Raw genomic sequence first — 20,904 nt, forward strand, 5'->3', positions numbered from 1 at the left:
AAATGGGTCAGAGTTCAGTTTCCTTGCAACGTGATGCCAGTGCAGAAGAAGTGGAGTGTTAACACCTTTTCATTTGAAACGAGGGTGTAGGGAGAAGCACATTCGACACATGAGGTGTGATACTGGGGTATGAATGCTTCAACACGTACTCGACATGTCTGTCTGCCGTCGCAGTTTGCTAAATCAATTAACGGCTCCAGATTTGGTTTTCACTCCTCCTTCCACCACAAGTTGGTTTCAGTCTAACACTGCTGGTGCCAAAATGCAAAATGCAACCAAAAATCAGGATACACAAAATGATGTTTGACTTCTTTCCGACCACTCACAATACCGCCCGACTCCCAAGCTGAGGAGATAATGGGCGAGTTTACGTGTTGCGATGCCAAGGTGAAGTGCAACAACAGTTTTGGTCCAGCGGTTCAGTATGTGCCGATCAAAATACTGCTGCACTGCACCTTTGTAATGTCTGCGTTTTGGAATGAAATGGGTTGCTAACACATCACACAGCCAACCCACACATTTGACTCATTGGGGTTTGTGGAGAATTCAACCGGCGACTGACAGTGCTCTCCTTCACTCATCCATTATTATGAACCATTCCAGCACCTGACTGGATGAACACGCCGCTCACTTGGCTGTCACCAGCTGCCCTTCGTGACTTCCTTTCGGAATAGGTATAGTTATTGTTTAATCGATTATCCAGGAAAACTGGTCAGAAATGAGCCATGCAGCTACAGAATCACACTTTATTTGACATCCACAAGCAGTAACTCACCAGTTTGTTTGGGGTGGAGAGAATTTGGACTGGTAACATCATCAGAATTGCTCCCCACAGTTCAGTGATTGGTTTGCCAGCTGTCAGCCTCGGTCCATTCCCAGTGGATGTTGTCTGAGTTAAAAGCCGTATGGTGGAGTAGGGATAAGGATTGTGGGGGTTATTTGCCTTACAGGCAAACCTTTACCTCCGAAGATTTTTTCTTCTAATGATGACCTTGTTCATCTAGCCCTTTTATCAAGTCAAGTGACGCTGTTTCTCATGCACAAGACGCTTGTTTATATTTTAGAAAGAGTATGCACATTGGCTATTGCTTATACCTGTATAATTTTAGAAGAATAAGGACTTAGAAATCTCAAATAAGCTGCACGGTTTTCCAAACAGCTTCATACCTGAAAACCCTCCTGAGGGTTGTCTGTGTACATGGCGGTCTAATTGCTCTGCTGCATTTCTGTGCCCCGATTCTTTATGAGTCGGTATGTATGTGTATTCTATACAGTAATATCCCTCTGTAATCAGATCGCTGAAATAAAACCGGGATAACGGAGACGCTGTGAGAGTCTTGCGGAGCGCTGCCTGTCTCGTTGGCCTTGCCTTATGGTGTTGGTGAAGGAGCCAACGCCTGGGGAGGATGCAGCCGTATGGTGGCAGGAAATACACAGACACAGCGGTGTGGCAAAACAAGACGGAAGAGGAATGCCAGTTTCCTTGCTTGCAATGCAAAAAGCACAGACCTAGAGCGTGCATGCAGAATGACAGGGATGAATAAATGAGAGGGAGGAGAATAGAAAGGGTCAAAACTGACCTTCAGACTAAATCACAAGGTGCAGAGCCATTCATTTGTTCCCTGCACGGCCATAAAGACTAATGACTTTTAATGCATCACTCTGGATCTCTTCCCTCTTCCTTTCCTGTCCCATTAAACATGGTAACAAAAGAGCTGCGATAAAATCTGTTTTCCCCCATAAGCTTCTCATTGAGAGCAGCCATTGCCACGATCTCGCCAATAAGCGTGTGGCACGCCGCCGTTTGACATTTTAAAGGCATTTCTGTTCTTCTCCCTGTTCCACACTTGAAAAGAATGATTGTGCAGCATTCGGATGACTGATGAGGGACCAAAGGTCCGACCCGCAACCCGCCCGAGACATCGGTTAGCAGCGGTGAACGGGCGGGTGAGTAGGTGGCTTCCCTGTGTTTTGTGCGTGACCTTTTCCGAACGACTCCGAGGACTTTTGGGTGCCATCTGTGCCTTCCGGGTACCAGTAATCCCATCGCTGCAACACTCGGCAGTAATGGCTGCCTATGCAACATGCCCCTGATCTTATCACTCACACGCTCACACGGAAACAAACTGCATTCTTTGTTGCCGTTTCCTCTCTAATACTTATTATACAGTATATATATATAATCCCTTTTGTAGTTTTTACTTCTACTTGCATTAGCGTCACTGTGTTTTAGTTTGATTTATAGCTAATGCTTACATTACATAATGCTGACATTTTGTCATTTGCTCAAAATAACTTTATTATTCTGCAGTGTTTATTCTTCAAATACCTGGTCCAGTGCACGCGCATGCACAGAAGGGATTAACATAGAGGCGTGGTTACGACATTTCAAATGCATCACATTTCTTTCTTCTTTTGACTTGAAAGCACTGCCCATGTGTTTATCGTAGCTATTGTTGCTGCGGTATCAGTTCCTGTCCATCTCTTAATACATCTACAAACGGCGCAGATTCCCCTGCATTCTTTTGTATTTTCTCTTAAGTGCCATTAGCTGAATTTCTTTTTAAAGCACTCCCTCCTTCCCAAATGAAAGCGCGCTACCTGGGTGTGTTTATCGACCCTCTCACCTTCGTGCCTATGTGCCTGCCATGGCCGGGGCTCCAAAAGGAAATCTTTTGAGACAGAAGAATTTGGTCCCTGCTGAGAGGAAGCCCATTTTAGCTTTTGGCTCCATGACAAAAACTGAACGCGGTACGAAGGAATTCTCAGTTATTGGTGGTACCTTTTGGACGAAAGTACCACCAATAACTGAGCATTTCTGAATGAATTCTCAGATGTGAACTCATACCACTTGAGCTCACTCATGCACACACATAGACACACACACACACACACACCTCCCCACCATCACCAACACCAAAGGCAGTGTTGATCTTGGTGTTGGTGATCTGTCTATGGCCGTCTCAGTGCCTGGTAAATAATAATACTTTCCACTCTTGTCGGGACAATCCGGAGACCGCTCTGTCAGGAAAGGTTTAGCAATTTGTTTTGTTTGACACTTGCTGTCAAGTGTGTTGCAGCAGCTGGAGGTGTTCTGCTTTTCTTTTCATTTTCCTCCGCTCCGCATGCCCCTCTGTGGAACACCCAACTTTTATGCCCTGACTCTGTTGTTGCTCCTCTCCTGGTGAGTGAGATACACTTAGTGGATGATCAAAGTCTTGCTTCCATATTGTGGTGGAGGAAAACAGAAATAAGCTTCAGGATATGGCACACATTTCTCTCTGGAACGAGAGCTGTGGACCGCCAGGCTGCTCTTCGTATTATTCTTTTTTCTTTTCTTGAATGGTAATTAAGTTTTTTTGCGAATACCTTAAAACTTGTGCGGGTAAAAGATATTTCCTCAGCCATCAAGAGACCACTCAGTGAAAAACAGAGAAGCCTAAATTGTAATATTCAACCCCCGGGGGGGGGGGGGGGGGGGGGGGGGGGGGGTTAGGGTTGTTTGTCTCTGTTTGAGAAGTGATGACATAAGGATTTGTATTTGGAGCTGCAGGTCAAATAGATAACGGACTGGGTGGAAGAAACACACAAGATTGACAGTCTGGCAGTGAGAGGGGAGTTAAGCCAAACTCTATTGGGTTTTTGCACTGTGGCTGTATGCAATATTTTCTCCTCACCAGTGATTTATTATTGAGGCTTTCATGCAGGACAGGTTTTTTGGTGTTTTTCATTAAACGGCCTGAAGTGTGTAAGTGCTTCCCTGAGGAATGATTCATCACCGTTTTCTCCGGGACGCGACCAAAGCTCGCCTCCCTAACTTATGAACCACTGGAGCAGCCGGAGTTTACTACCAGGTGCCCCTCACCTCCCACCCCTACACCACCACCGCCACTGGCTTCTGCTGTTAATTCATCTCAACATTGATTTTAATAGTTGGGGATGTGGGGGTGGGGTTGCAACCTTTGAGGGATGGATGGTGTGCTGGCTATAAAGTCTGATTTCGTTTCTATATATATTTTTAAAAGCTCACATGGAGAAACAGCACAGGAGCCAGGGGGGATGACTTGTGGGTGATCATGAATCAAGCCAAAAGTCACACTCTCATTTCCAGTTTTCTCCGGGACGGTGCAGATCTTTGCATGCTGGAGACAACACAGCGTGTGCAAATAACGCAGAGCCCCACAACTGCTGTTAGCCTGAGATCATCAGATCAGTAGCTGAGTAAGGACATGGTGACCTTCAGGTTTGGGGGATGGGGTGTTTTTTTCTGTAGAGACTTACCCAGTGGGCTGAATTCAACCTCTCCTCCATCAGGAGTTCCCATGTTCCCAGACACCAGCAATTGTGTCTTAATGAATTCACTGAATGCTAATCAGGCAGCCAAAGTCCAGGGGGTGGGGCAGGGTTTAACATGGACATGGTCCTCGTTAAATATGCACAGGAATTTTTTCCCCTCCGTCATCACATTCTTTCTGATTGTGGGAAAAAGGACATTTCTTGCCTTTTTAAGCATGTCTCTTTTATTCTAGTCTGTGTTGCTGTTGTCCTGCTTCATCTGCCTGTTAATGCGCTTGTGTGCCTCATTATGGAGTTGAGACAATTCTGTTTTGATTGAGCTTGTCTCGCGGGGATACCCTGTGATTGCTTTGTCCTCACTGGCTTCAAATCGCTCCAATTCAGTGTGCGTACATTTCGCCACCGAGCCCCCTGTTTATATAAATCTTTCAGCACCACTGGCCAGAGGTTATATCCTCTAACATTAATCAAGACTCAACAGACTCCTAATCTTTTATCCAACTCCTGTTAGCCCCACGGACAAACACTTTATGGCTCAATCCATCAGACTGACTAGCTCTGAAATGTCCAGTGGTAAATACCCAACAGCCCTTGTGAGGCTATTCAGTCACCGCAAGGCTACAGTAATCAACAGTCAAGAAGAAAATCTCTGAAAATAACCTGTGATCTTGGACAATTGAGTCCTAATTTGAGAGCAGGAACAAGTCCCTCTCAGAGCCACATGCACTTGAACTGGTTTTAATCAGGAGACGGAGCTCTCATGACAGTGAATGGGAACCTTTGTGGCCACATGACACCACACCGCAGGCAAATCTTACTGCCTCATCACCAATAGCACAGAGTTAATTTGGCTGCAAAGTTTCACAGCTTCGTCCCATAAAGTTGATCTCTAATCACCGTCAGCGCATGCAGACCCAAGTTTTATCTAATTTTAAGCTTCTGACGAAGAGACATTCATGTTCATGAATACTGATGAAACTTTCTAAAGCTCTGTTTGTATGAAACTGATATAACCTGAGGTTGGGATTTGTATAATAGAGGTAGATCCTTGATAATTTTAATCCTAATGCGAGTCTGCCACCGTTGTAATTTAAAAAAATGACCTGCCACATCGCGGTGAAGTCAGAGGCCCCCCCGGGTAATACTTACTAATCGCAGGCAAATTGATTTTTGTTCTTGGATTCCAACGTTTTTTGGGGTTTTTTTGCACTTCAAAAACACTTGAAGCAGTAGTGGAAACTGTGGAACATGGTTGGGAATGCTTTTGGGAGACAATTTGAAGGGTAGCTTTGCATAGTGTCAAACTAAAAAGGTTTCACTTTCATTCCCTGGTCCTCATGCTTTAGGGTATGGAGCTAGTTGATGAATAACATGAACATACTGTGCTATTAGTCCCGTGTGAATTGAGCGTGAGACAATGGGAGAGGAAATGCACTCTAACCAGCCTGGCTGCAGGATGGAACCACTGGTGCTTAAATAGCACTGTTCCTTTCAAAAAAAAAAAAAATTCTTCTTTGAGCATCTCAGTGAAAGGCAGTTTTGCAAAAGACTCCGGGAACTATTGATTTTCATTCGTCCTTGCTCCCATGCTATAATCTCTGGATTCATGCCATCTACTGACTCGCATGACAAGAACCCCTGCAGCGTGATTGAAGCCATGTGTTTGTGCGAGGCAGGAGTGGAATGGAGGTGTTACGTCTGCGTTGTTGGAAGCATGGTCAAAAGAAACCAGGGCGCCGTCCTGTTTTTAAAAGTTCTCATTTTATTAGAAACACATCAACTGGAACACTGGCCCGTTGTTCGTTCTGCATTACGTTGTACTTTTCCCACATTGTCCAAAGTGGACGCAGGAGTAAACAAGGCAAGGCCATGAATGTATATCAAATAGTTGTGGGTGTTTTTCTGTATTCTCTATAATTACCCATATAGACTGCTTAATTTTCAGCCCACTGCACATCATTTAACCCTTTTGGTTTACATTTGTCTGGCTTCATATAGTGACCCAGCTGGTTTTATTTCTTTACCTTCAATGTGTTTTACTTGGTTGGCCTCCGGGCTTAACCGACAATATTACAAACTGTTAATCGAGACGATGATTTAATGTACATGTGCCTGTCCAAACAAGAAGCAAGTTGTCACACTTAAACAGTGCCCTGACCAAGTGGTACAAATAATTGACGGGTTGGGAAAAACCCTCAGGCGCTCTGCGCTTTTCGTCGTGTTGTACCACACCAGGCATCTTTCCCACCAAGGCCAAATAAACAAATGACAGTGTCATGTATCTTTGCCACACAATCAGCATTAAGAAGCTGTCCGAAATGCTCAATGTTATTTTATTACGTGTGGGTTCAAAGGCCTCCCTAACACTGGCAAGAAGACAAGGCCAACGTTTATCTTAACATAACAGCATTCGCTTCTGTTTACCTCATTTATTTTTACTACCCTGTCAGAGATGACATGGCAACATAAAAAGATAATGGTAAATCTTCATGTGAAATGGAATTGGTCGCCTCTTTCTTGACATCTGTTTAGTTTCAATCGGCTGAATCGTCGGGGCAGAAATAGCTTTTCATCCTCGAGCAGACAGGATAAACCAGATATTATGTGATTATCTAGGATCACAATACCAATTCAATAGCATACACAATATCAAAAGCACACACAGCCCTGCACAACCTGATCTGTGCCTCTACGTTGTAATGGCCCATTGTATTGCTCACAGATTACTTGACATGTTACATAATGTGCTCTCATTTCCACTATTCTCCTCTTCCTCGCGGGCTCTCAAATGTCACGATAACAACATGTGATGAGAGAGGAGCCACTTGAACTTCATCATATAATATTTATCTATCTACATATATACACAAGTAAGAATAACTCAGCAGAAACATCAGACACGTCTGACAATGTCCACTTAAAAGAATAGTTTAACATTTCTTGCAGAGTTTGATGAGAAGATTCACTCTCGGGTCTCTGAATTTAGAGCTACTGTACATGGATTCGCTGAGCTTAGCAGAAAGTAACAGCTAGCCAACTAAAATCCACGAGTCATTCAACATTTTGTTTTTTTTGTATGGATTAAACAAACAAATAAAAGGTGATTTATTGAGTTATTGTGTTATCTTTGGGCAGAACTAGGTAAGATGTTTCCCCCTATTACCAGTCGTTGTGCTCATCCACGGTAACCAGCTGCTGGTGGTAGCTTCATATTCGCTGTGCAGAAATAAGACTGGTATTGATTTTCTCATCTAACTCTCGACAAGAAAGTAAAATAGGCTAATTTCATGAAATTACAAACTTTTAAAACTAATTCCGATTTGGTGCTTTGTTTTGAGTGTTGTAGTGCATCAGGTCATAATCTGGTGTTAATACAACCTTTCCAGGGCTTGAACAATGGGAATGATAATGGTTTCCACAGAATACCCACACAATGAAACCCTGGTGGCAGAAGTGACCTGTTGGTTTATGGAATGATTGATTTCTGGGAGTATGGGAAGTAAACTCGCTCCCCAGATAAGCTTGCCTGCTGTGTGTCCCAGAAGACGGCGGGGATGCAGTGGGCCGGCGCTTTAAACGCATGCTACAGAGTACTTTGTACACTTGGCAGTGGGAGTCAGTTTTTCCTCGATCCCTGAAGCGCTGCATTGTCTTTTGAAAGGAGGCTCTTTGTGTTTGCAGTATGGAGCATCTCACATGATGAGCCCAGCACTGTCAGAGTTATTTTGATGTCTGCCAGCATCTGTGTGCAAGATACTAAAACATTCATTGCATATTTGGATGCTATTAACATGAATAATAAAGTGTAGATTGCGGTGTCTTTGAGTCCCCCCCCTCTCCCGAAGGCCTTGTGTTAGCATGTTTACCGCTCATTGTAAAAGGTAATTAAGGCAGGAAGGCATCACTGGAGGTGGACGCTGACTTTTGGACACGTGGCCTACCGTCGGGCTTTTCTGTCAGTGGGAGGAGAGGGGGCTCAACACATCAGACGTGACCCAGTTAGAAGAGCTACACTTGTAGGACCATATAAAGTGGATCCGACCCTGAGGAGGATTTGGCTTTGTTCTTCTCATACTTTTTCCTCTTCACTCGCCTCTCTGATGGATTGAATAGCCATCACTCTTTACAAAGGAATTCCAGACGAGCATGCTGATTTGCAGAATAGTCTGTAGAAGGTGTTTGTATTTCCTTTCCAGCATGCTTTTCAACTTTCTTAGATTTTTCTAAATGTCCGTTAAATGAGGCTGAAAAGCTGTTGTCCAGAATCTTGGCTTTGACTCTATCTTTGTCAAGTAAAGTAGCTTATTGTCACCACCCTGCCACCCAGCCTCACAATGATAATAAGTCATTAAAATATTGCAAGATATTGCAAAAGCTAATCTTCCCCCTGACTTGAGTGGGGAAAAAAAAGAAGGCAGCAAATTAACACCAGTGCAGCGGTCAGGTGGTCTGGACACATCAGGTTGTTCTCAGTTAGCCTACTAACATACATGAGCTCATTGTTTCTGCTACTTTGCACAGGAGTGGCGACATTTACAAGAGAAAGGTACAATTCTTTTGGAAAAGCAAGCGGAGGAATTTCTCTCATATCCTGCAGAATTCTTTCCCTTGTTAGTTTTTTTTCCCCCATGCCTCTTATTTGACTTCTCCTCGTTACTGAAAGGAGGGGGAAGAATGTCCAATTTGCAACATGAGATCAGAGGAGCCATGGTTGAGGTCGCAGGGAGGCGTGGGTCTGTTGCTGGAAAGAGTGAGACATACAGAAAATATCTGCGCCCTCGTGCGAAGAGCTCATTCTTCCCACACGTTCATAAGACGTTGTCTTTTGAAAGTTATTTGCTACTTAGCTCCCCCTCTCCCTCTTTCATGTGTATCCAATGCGCTGTGCTCCTGAGCTGTAGACCAGATGTTTTCTGTTTTTTTTTCCTGCCTAATAATCGCCCACTGCTTAATGAACCAGAAGTTCATTTCGCTCTTGTAATTGCTGTGTTTATTAATTACCGGTTGTAGCCAGAAACTGTGTGACAAATGAATGGTGTGATTAGATAAGGCCGGCTCCCGACAGAATGCCCGTAGCGAAAGCACTGAAACAGATCAATACAACACAAGCTGCTCTTTCCACCCAGGGCCAGGGAACTCAAGGGTGGACTTGGAGTGAAATGAGACCGTGTTGCAGGAGAGCGGCACAAGCCAACAAACCAGCACATACTGTACATTAAATATTCCCAAGAAACAGACGTAATATTCAGCCCGGTCTCACCTTTGACAGCTTTCCATCACCATAACCGTTCCACAATCTGAACTTTTTAAGTGCTGCACAATTACTCAATGTTAACCACGCTCACAATTTGGGATTCCCACAATGAAATGAGCATGATAGATTGGATATTGACACTTGAAATGTGTGCTCTGCTGACAGGAAGAAATTGCTGCATATGAAATCAAGCGCTTCCTGAACTCGCAGGTTGACAATGAGATGTGTTGGCTTCACTGTTGAGGAGCGTTTTGATGCCACTGCGAGCGCACTCTGCAGCGGCAGCCTGTGAAAAACTTTCCTGAATGTTGTTGTAGTTCAGAGTAGAATAATAATTTACAGGCAAAATAAAAATGCACGGAAAATTCTGTTGAAGAATAACCTTCTTTTAATGCATATTTTAATGAAGATTTGTTCATGAACAGTAAGGTAACACGACATGAGTCAAAGCAGGGCTCTTTATTTAAATGTAAAAAAGTGTGCAATAAAAATCAATGAGTCATCGGCATAAATCATCGTGCTCTCAATATTGATCAAATTCTCTCATTTATTGGTGATTATCGTTATTATGTCGCCCCAGCTTCTTCTTTGCATGTGGATCAATGCGGCATCCAGTGCATTGCATCACGTCATGGTTCCCAGCTTGCTTTGCTGCACTCCTGTGTTGCTCCGTTTAACACACCGACCCGTTGCTACGGCTTTTAAGCGTTCACATTTTTTCGATGAATAACTTGGCAGCACTGGTAGCGGTGTCTGAACACACCTGGATTCAGCATCGCTTCTTCGGTTAATTAGTTTAGTCTCTGCAAAGCATGTAACAAACAATTGCATTAAAAGCAGGAATTAAAACAATGGCTACATTTCACATTCTTGGGGGGGTGTTTTCAATTCTTAACCCTGACAACACACAACTTCACAGAAATGTGAACTACGCAGAGTGTGCTGATGGCTGTTTAAAACAGTTAGGTTGAGTTTATTATTAATTAGTCCCAGAGGGAAACCGACGCACGGCAGATAGATTAAGAACGTGATAAAGCGGCAAGTGAAAAACACGACGGCCTGTCTGCAGGATGACATGGAAATATTACCATGCAGGCCTCACATGAACACGACACGAACAATGCGTCTTGTTAAGTCCTTTGACGGCTGCTGGAATAAAAAGGGCCGTTTGTAACTGTCTGACCTTTTCTCGGGCCGGCGGTAGCAGATTCCGGAGGGAAGAGGCAGACATGGGAGGATGGTCACACTCTGAATGAATAGTCAGAGCATGGGGGAGAGCCGGTTTGTCACACAGCCCTGTTCTTACCGGCCTGGTCAGTCATACAGTTTCCTGTGTTTGATATTCAGCGGACTCAAATGAAGATTGGAAGATCTAATGTGTTGTCACCCTCCACGCGGGGGTGGGAAACGTATCTGAAAATGTCACAGTTGGAAACATCGTTCAACCGGAAAAACCATCTACACCATGAACACACCTCTCATTCAACTAGATGATTGATGTATAATCTTATGGGGAGGCCTGTGCAGGAAAAAACCACAGCAGCTTAGAAAAGTGATGCGGTTAAAAAAAAAGAAGCAAAATAGAATATTGGCTTAATAAGGCTTGAACGCCAGCCACCGGCTGCAGCGAATATTCATATGCATCACTTTGCACATCACACATTGCACGTACTCCACATAGTCTCTTTAAATCCCTTCTCTCCTCTGTACCCGCCCCCCTCATCCTGCATCTCTCAGAGCTCCGGCATCTAACGGTTCAACGTAATCTCCAGATCCTCGTCTCGAAAACACCGGCTTCGACGGCGAAGAATGCTCACATAGGAGGAAGCCCGTCTGAAAACGACTGCAGTGATCCAACCTGAATGACAGAGAGAAGCAAAACATGACAAGAAAAGCAGGAATGCTGATGTATGCCTTGCGTTTCAAGTGAAGGGAGATAATTTAAAAAAAACGACAACAACATGCCTCGACATGCAGGGAAGGTACGGTTGACAGATCACTCACATGGGCTGTTTGGGCTGAAGTGACACCGTAGGGACTCAGAACCTGTCGCTTCCTCTAATTAAATCTCAGAATAACTTGTTGACAATGTCTTAATGCATACACTTTCTTCATCTAATAATTCCAATGCGAGGAACCTGTGTGATACTTGTACAACATGTCTTTCTTTGTCATTCAAATCCACACCCATGCTAGCCACAGCAAACGCTCATTGAGCAGCTGCTTTGTCAGAAATACCACAGAAGAGCAACTAGCTGCATAATGATGGAAACTGAGCAAATAACTTGAAAATATGAAAGCTTATAACTCAAACTACCTAGTGAGTATTCAACCTTTTCCTTGTGATATTAACATGTTTCTGTAAAACTGCCTCCCCAGGTGTGGGTCTCTCTTTCAGAGGGTCATCCAATCCCAGAAGGTAACGTCTTACATTAAGCCGGCCCATTCAGGCACAAATTCCCTGGCCACCAAAATTCTGTGCAGCTTAGCGGCAGCCCTTTCTCCCCGTCCTCTTTGGGCCCCTGAATGATAACCTTGAATGGTATTGTCTCGGGGCAGGAGGGAGGGTAAAGAAATGCCATGCTTCTTGACAGAGGGCAGGAAAAGCTCGACAAAAGGCATCAGTACTCCCTAAATCAGAGAATGTGGGGGATATGAAAAGGGGGCAGTTTTTCATTCAGGTAAAAAGCGTCGACAGAAGAAGGACCGGGGAACAATGGATCGGCTCTGACGGAACAAAGCACTTCTCTGTGTGCTTTTTAAAGCCATTTCAGAAGTGAGCTCCACTACGATGATGAAATCCGCGGCAACGAAAAGTTCACTGTGTTAGAGGAGATTTTATGGATTGAACACTGATACGTGGGACCGATTGTATTTGGTTGAGTCCATTCATCTGAACTATATCCCAGTTTGTAGAATAACCCTTCAGAGGAGCCATTAGGCTTGAGATAGTCACAGTGCTAACGACCTCATGGAGATCAATTGAAACTCAATCTATGAATAAGTTGTCTGGCCTCTGAGGTTCTGCACTGCACACGCTCTCTGGCCCTCTGCCTCTCCGCCTCCTCTGCCAGAGACGACCATCCTCCTCTGCTGGCAACTGAAACGAGACCCCAAACGGCGGTTGTGGGCAGAAAGCAGCAAAGTAAACAAACAAACCTCCCGTTCCTGTGTTGATAGAGCGGCATTTTAATCTCTGCCGATGTCCCAGAAAGACGGGGCCGTCTTTATGTTTGACCCGGGGGCGCGGGGTGATGCTGCCAAAGGGAAACTCGTTTTGATTCTAAACAACATCCGTGGAAGGCGCACGTGGGCGACCGTGGATTTCTCACATTTCTGATCTTTTTTCTGTCCGTCCACGGTGTGACGCAGCAATCGCTGTGGACCGGCTGCAGTAACAGCCTCGTGGTGACTCGTTCCGCCACGGCCCTCATGGCAGCTTAAGCGCAATGGTTTCATCATGAGATGTAAAGATCTGTTTCAGCTTAGGAAATGAGGAGGACGGGAAGTATCAGTCCCAAACCGCGCGCATGGAGAATCGGAGCCCAAGGTAGCGGCCTCTCACAGGTCCACACATCTCTCGGGCAGCTTGCCTCATGAATATTGTGTGAAAGAACATTTTCCATTCTTGGTAATCTGTCTCCTACATCCGAGTCACCAGCCTCCCTACTCAATAACCCACATAGTGAGTGTGGCGGATGGGATTTGACAGATTTGATTTGAGTGGCAAAAGAAAATGAAAAAAGAAAATGATAATCAAATAAAGAAAAAGCCAAAAGAGAAATGCAGGGCCACAGTATTGAATTACACCTTGGCGATGTGTTTATATGTTTTTATCTGCTCCCACAGTGATTTGTGGTACGTAGTATCTGTCTCCATAGTGTCATGGTAACATCGCATTGATTTCACCCACTGCAGCGGTGCAGGCTCACTGAGTTTATCCCCCAAAACAACAGAAAAGACTGGCACTTCACCCAGAAACCTTTTGATTATTTTAGTTTTTGGGGTTACACAATGGAACTTAGCCTTTGTCTTTGTTGTGGCAGTCATTTCCCTCCTGTCTGTATCGTCTTAGATTCTCAGCGTTCCATGTCATCGTCGTCATCATCATCTTCTGACCTGATGTGGAAACTATTCACTGAAGTCTTTCGTCCTCTCTGAGGTGCCTGCTACAGAGCGGCGGCTCTTTATGGTTTTGATCATTTTGACAAACCGGTTCATCAAAGAATGACTGCAAATCCCCATGAATCTTGATTTTTTGACAAATGGAAATATTAGAGTTTGCAGGACAGAATAACAATCAATGTATATGAGAGACAAAGCCGCAAGCTGCCTTGCATTAACCCCCCCCCTCTCATATGCTGCAAGGAAATTCCATTTGATGTCATGCTGCTGTATCTCTCTGCATTAAACTTGAAAGGGAATTTTTGATTTGGTTAAATATTAATCATGAATAAATTATCATGCTCGCATGCTCTACAGTCTTTACTTTTACAAATTTGAATCAAAACACATTCGATAACATTATGTAACTTCTAATATTTGGTAATATTGTGTGTGTGTGTGTGTGTGTGTGTGTGTGTGTGTGTGTGTGTGTGTGTGTGTGTGTGTGTGTGTGTGTGTGTGTGTGTGTGTGTGTGTGTGTGTGTGTGTGTGTGTGTGTGTGTGTGTGTGTGTGTGTGTGTGTGTGTGTGTGTGTGTGTGTGTGTGTGTGTGTGTGTGTGTGTGTGTGTGTGTGTGTGTGTGTGTGTGTGTGTGTGTGTGTGTGTGTGTGTGTGTGTGTGTGTGTGTGTGTGTGTGTGTGTGTGTGTGTGTGTGTGTGTGTGTGTGTGTGTGTGTGTGTGTGTTCGCTCGCCTGCTCCCGAAATGCATTTCTGCACTTTGCAAAGTAGTGTGTTTTCATGTTCGTCACAGGTCCACAGAATTGACTTCAAATGCCCCGGTGTTACTTTAAAGGTTTTAATTTTGGGTCTGAAGCAGAAACTCCCCTGAAGTTTTCTCAAGGGGCTGAAGAAGAAACGGCAGAGTTGTTATACGTTTGACAACCCCTGGGTCCCTCTGATCCTGAGCTGCTGGGTCCGAGCTTTTTTTATAACCCCTCATTCTCATCAACATGCCAGAGTTTCGCCGAATTGATTTTCTACCACAGGTGCCATCATCAGCCAGTCTATTTTCTCCCCAGAAGCGAGCGGATGACATTTGCCGTCCTTTTGGCCGCGGCTGGGGGAAAACACAGATGTCTTTTTCACTTTTCCAACTCCACCTCTGATGTTAGCCAGTTTGTCTGACTCATTGGCATTCGCATATGGATTAATTTCTGCTCGTTATCTTGGCCTGTATGTAATAAGGCAGTCCTGGATGGCAGGGCTAATCGGGTTGGAAGGCGGAGCTTTCCTGCCTTCTCTTCCTCTGCTGCCATCCTCACATCCCAAAACTGATAGCAGGGTAGACACATCGGAGGGGATTACGCTAATGTGATGGCAGAGCCACCTACAGGGTAATTTCAAGAGACAGGCCTTGGCATCCGGGTAATAACTTGTCAAGACCCGGCTGTAGGCTAATATGGTGGATATTAATCCGTAATGTAAATGGCCTTGACTAGATTTTACTCTTGTCTCTGGGTGCAGCTTTAAGCACAGTCCTAAGTCTCTTTAATCACTGACCTAAAGCAGTCCCCCAAGGATTTTACAGAGTTTTACAGTAATTATTGCACAGCAAAAAGATGCTTGTTTTTTTTGGGGGGGGGGGGTTCTCGCTGTTGCCTCTGTGAGAAATTGCCAAGCTATTTGCATATGTTCCTTGTTCATTTGCAGCTATTCTTTTTCATGAGCTGCTGGCAGAGGAGTGCTTTATTTCGTCGCGGTAAAAATGTGATGGAGTGTTAAAATCACAATCCGTGTCATTTTACAAAGGGATTTGAGGCTTGTTAGGTAAAACAGTTCAGAGTTACTGAATTATTAAAACACAACATGGCGCAAAAAAAAGCAAAGCAATGCAGCCCTTCCTTAAGCCCCTGGATGGTGAGCGTGTGTCCTTGCTGTCTTGTCAGCCCCGAGACGTGATCAGTCAGGTTGGTGCGATTCCTTCATCACTGATGGACTCTCTTTCTCTCATCCTCAGGTCTGCTCATCGGATCTGGCTGTGCACTCTATCCACTGGGATGGGACAGTGAGGAGGTGCAGCAGACCTGCAACAACAGCTCAAGCCAGTTTCAACTAGGTGAGGTGTCCACCAGGCACGCACGCACACACACACACACACACACACACACACACACACACACACACACACACACACACACACACACACACACACACACACACACACACACACACACACACACACACACACACACACACACACACACATGGCTACGGCCCACACACCGATGATTCAACCATGACTGTGTACATTTGTCTGTCCCAGAACTGATAACTGATTTTCTGGATGAAAAAGCTGAAAACTGAGAATACTTTTTTCAACAGAGTTTCTGCAGAGTTTTAAAGCTCTGAATATGTGTCGAGAATAAAGCTGGAGCCATATTTGTGCTCTGTATTCAGCTGGCATTGTCAGGGCGATCTCAGACAATAGATGGACAATAATATGCTACTGTATGGTGCTCTGCAGGTGGAGGGGCTATTCATTCTGGAGCTGCTTTTTTATTTGATGCTAATCAAATAGCGTTTGATCCTCCACTTAACCGAGAAAAATCACTTCATGTGATTGTAATGTTTTAATTAAATGTCAAAGGTACATTTTTGTTAGAGCTGTCGAGACCGTTACTTGTGTAATCAGGAATGCAAAGTTGCTTTCTCTTTCAATTTACATCAACGTCCACCATGCTAAAGTTTCTGCCACTTCTATTTTTATTTTTTAAAGAAGTTGGATCTATTTTTTCTACTTTCTTCCTCACACATTAGGATATGCAGAGCTTCTCTGTTCTCATAGAACTGGCTAACTGCTGAGCGAAAAAGTGCAGCTTGTTACAAAACACCTAGTTATACGAATACTCCTCCCTCCTAAATGACCATTTGTATATCAATTACTCATCCAGTGTTAAAGTAAAACGTTTTTTTAAGAAAACATGTTTTTTTCTCACGTGCCTCCACGCTGAACAGAGAATCAAAAAGGTCTGGATGAATTGAAGATCCATGTTGGGGTAGTGAGCCTAAAACTAGATAAATGAGACTTGGATTATACTCCACAAATTGTTAGAGACCCCATTTACTTCAATTCATTAAGTCTTTTCTCCATTCCCCGCGGAGGCATGCGAGAAAAACAGTGTTTTCTCCAAGAATTCACCGTAACACGTAGAAAAGTAACCGACTGATACCATTATATTTGACTATTAATTTTACCATATGTTACTCAAGGACAGGTTGTGACTTGACAAAGCATCACTAGTCAATGAACCAAACCATCACCAACAAGGCAAACAAAACTGTTATGAGTTACATTAGTTTTTAGTTTAGAAATACTTCAATTCTACAGATCGCAGCTAGATGTGACACAACGTTGAAATCCAACCCATGTCCATATGATTCTGTCAGATTTAAATTCCTAAACACGTCATCTTAATTACTGGAAAGTCAGACTGTGTCGTCAGAAGTAATGATGTTGGATATCAGGTTGTAATCTTGTGATTGAGTATTGTTCATTAGTCATGAATAGAGCAGTCAGTACTTTAGTCATTCAAAGATAGCTGTGGGTGTCTGCAGCCAGAGCACCTTAATTACATGCATGTTCAATATGGAAGAAAAAAAAAATTAAAGAAAAAGAGTTGGGGAAATGATCACACCTATGTCTACAGAATGAAAGTAGTCACTGCTTTGGCCTGCCAATGTTTTCAAATGGAATACTCCAACATCATGTTAATAGTTAATAAAGAACAGGCACGTTTTCAAAGGAGGGGAAGCTCATTTTCAGTAATGCCGACACTGGGTGAAATTTGCAACAGAAAATATGAGACGTGGTTTCAGTTTTGCCTGCTGAATCAGGTTTCTGCAGTGAATGGACAGCTGATATGATTCGTTAATGAGACGCCTCTTTCTCCTACCACCCGGCTGGTAATCAGATAACGGCATTTCATCAGACATCCTCCCCAAATGTGATGCTTATAATGGGAGGTACTGATGGTCATCTCCACATTTTCCAAATATAGAGGCAGATTTAGGTCAGATCCTTCTTTGATAGTGCACATAATTCCCTTTTGCGGATTATAGAAGAAGGCCTTTTATGTTTTAATTTGGGCTTGCTTTTGGCTCACTTTCAGCACATTCTGACTCTGGCGTGCGTTCCATAGGTCTGTGCTGTGAGAGTGCATTTGGCACATACCAGACTGTCTGTTTGCAAATGAAGTTTCACTAGGTCCACTGCATTTGTTTCAACAATGCAGCTCCCTTTCACAAGAGGAAGGGAAATGTTGTGGCTCAAACAGAAATGTGAAGCAGTTCACGACATTGTTTTGCTCTCAACTCCGAGGACTTTTTCCTCATCGGAAACAAGGGTCGAAAAGGACAGAGAGTGTCACGACTCATGTGCTGTATTTATGATTTTGGGCTGTATATAAAACTGACTTGACTTGAAACTTACATGTTAATGTTTGATCGAAGGAAAAAATAGAGACAGTGTCGTATTTTTATGATGCATTTCAAATGAACCGACAGTTATGTTGTCAGTTGGCGGTGACCTTCACATCCAGGCTCACTCGTACACAGCACACACACACACACACACGACTAAGACATCCATCAACACTGAACACCTCCGCAGCATGCAGTCGTGTGGAATGAAGTAAGAACCTTTTTATGACCACAAACATGCATCAGGGTGGACATTCAGTTCTCCATTCATACACTATTGTTCAGTGCCAGTTGTTACCACTTTTGGACGGGCACTGTGTGTACACAGGACAACAAAGGTCGATATATCCATATTATAAGCACAAAAAAGGTAATAAACAAAGGAAATAGCCCTTGTAAAAAACTAAAGTGTCTTGACTCACTTTGAATAAGAATACAATCCTCCTGCAGTTTATTTATCTGTATGGAGTAAACATTTTTAAACTTCCCTGGCCAAAGCTTTATCTGTCCAAATGTCATTGTAATCCATTTATGGTTTTTTGGAGATATCCTGCTGACTGACAGACAGAGAGAACCCAACGGTGGAAAGAAATCACCCTGAATCCTGTGCTTCCCTCTGCAGGTTCCTGCCAGATCGGCTGGGCGTATTACTGCACAGGGGCTGGGGCGGCGGGTGCCATGCTGCTGTGCACCTGGCTGTCTTGTTTCGCGGGGAAGAGGCAGAAGCAGTACCCATACTGAAGGGAGCATTGTGGAGGGGGGTACAGGGAAAGGGAGAAGACCCCGGCCCTGTGGACACCAGTACAGCACATCAGGCACCAAAGACACCAAGTCGTTATGGAGCATCATGGGACACAACTCATCTGACAACTGCAGGGACTGTTTCATAATGCAGCACACACACACACACACACACACACACCCACACACACACGGCTTTGTAAAAACGTGTTCTTAAATGAAAAAATGTATGGACCAATCCTATTTGTAAAATTGTTACACTTCTTTAGTATTCTCTTTCTTTTTTGTCTTCTTCTTCAGCCATTGATGTTTATGTGCATAGTGTGCCCTGTGATGATGAAGAGAAAAGTAATCTTGCTTCATTGTTACGTGAAGTGTCTCCTCTCCCTGTCTCATCCTTGCCTTAAACACAAACTAAAATGCAATAATCCCTATAATGTAAAGCAATCCAACACTGGCTGCCTGCTTCCTCGACTCAACCTATTCAGATCCCAAAAGTCTAAGCATAGTTTATTTAACGCATTCATAAGATGATATACGTTGTGTATGATAATGTATTTTATCATATTAGCACATGTTTTGTATTCACTCTTCGAAGTATTCTTTGTCATTATTTTCATTTTGTAAATAAATGTTTATTGAAATGTGGTATTCAAAGTTATTTCGATCGAACATCGCACCCTGAGGTTAACTGAACAGGCCTCCTCTCACATTCCTGAAAAGCTTTTCCCATGACCTCTTGATCTCCGTAGTGTTCACTACAAGTGAAAATCGATAAAGAGGATAAGGCCGGGCAGTGCTTGTGAATTTACCTTTTCACTATTATTGATGAGGTAAATCCCGTGACCTCTAGTCAGACTATTTGCCTTTTGATCAGGTTACTCAACTTCAAAGTGTCTTGAGTCTTCCAGACACAGCCTGAGATGCAATCACACCCTGGGACATGAAGTAGCCGCGCATCCATCAGCTTAATGTCAAGGGCTATCTCGGAGTCCACCTGCCTTCACAGTGTGAACAACAATAACGGCAACCTTTTCATAGCAATTACCACAGCTGTGTGTGAGCTACACCCAGCTTTCCAGTCCCTATTTGTAGTCCTTGTTCCTCTCTGTTTGACCATCCTTTGATTAACAAACAACACTCCAAGTTCGAGTGTACAAAGTCAGCTCATTTACAATGCTGCTGTACTCCCAAGTATTTGGCCCTCATTATTAGCATGCACGTTTTCTCCCAATGCCTGGCATCCCCATATAATGGCAAGCCGCCTTCCTCCATCGTCACTTGAGAAATCGCTCTCAGTACTTGCTCTTGCTGTTTAATATGTTAGCATGGCTCCTCTGCATTCTGTTCTGAGCTGATTGATATCACCCACGATTGTTACAGAATGTCAACCAGATACCTCATCAGCGCAGGCTGACACATTGGGGTTAAGTTGGACTGCTCCCTCCTTTACATCAGTACCCATACCTCAGACTGACAGACAATCTTACTAAGGGGTTGTTACTCATAGGAGGCGGATTGTCTTGAAACATGCAAAATGTGTGGTAGCAGAGGAACTGTCGCTGCTCTCATCAGCTGCTGAGTCAAAGGGATATTACAACTGCTGAAACTGATTAAAGATGACTTGAGCTGCTGATCGCTCTGAACACTCAGAGCAGTGTAATACAGTGAGAACCACACACTGGTTTATACGGACCACTACTTGAATTGGCTAGAAAACCAGAACTATCTGCGTTTTCTTTTATAATGTGGGTGTACTGGCCCTTTAAGAGCATCTTGCATACCTGCAGGATTTGAGCATTTGATGCAAATGTTCAATATGCGATCACTTTAATGGGTGGAACCAAGAAATAAATGCAGATTAGCACTTGAAATACTTCTCATCAAAATAGCTAAATACAGTATATATCAATTTGAATAATTACATGGATTACCTTTTTTCCATTACAATTATGTTTTTTGAAAACCAGCAGGAATACATTCTGGATTAGCTGCAAATTAGCAGCTGGATCAAAAAATATAGCCTGCATA

At 43.7% G+C, this 20,904-nt stretch overlaps 1 protein-coding gene across 1 annotated transcript in view; it reads left to right on the top strand.

Moving 5' to 3' along the window:
* Nucleotides 1–19,517, top strand: part of LOC117741409 (LHFPL tetraspan subfamily member 6 protein) — a 38,273-nt gene extending 18,756 nt beyond the window's left edge. Inside the window, exons 3-4 of the mRNA XM_034548444.1 lie at nucleotides 15,671–15,769; nucleotides 18,755–19,517. Of these exons, the coding sequence (XP_034404335.1) occupies nucleotides 15,671–15,769; nucleotides 18,755–18,873 (218 nt within the window). The 3' untranslated portion in view covers nucleotides 18,874–19,517. The remainder of the gene's footprint in view (nucleotides 1–15,670; nucleotides 15,770–18,754) is intronic.
* The last annotated feature ends 1,387 nt before the right edge of the window (nucleotides 19,518–20,904 follow it).

This window comes from Cyclopterus lumpus, chromosome 13 (assembly GCF_009769545.1).
Source record: "Cyclopterus lumpus isolate fCycLum1 chromosome 13, fCycLum1.pri, whole genome shotgun sequence".
In the NCBI taxonomy this organism is placed as follows: Eukaryota; Metazoa; Chordata; class Actinopteri; order Perciformes; family Cyclopteridae; genus Cyclopterus; species Cyclopterus lumpus.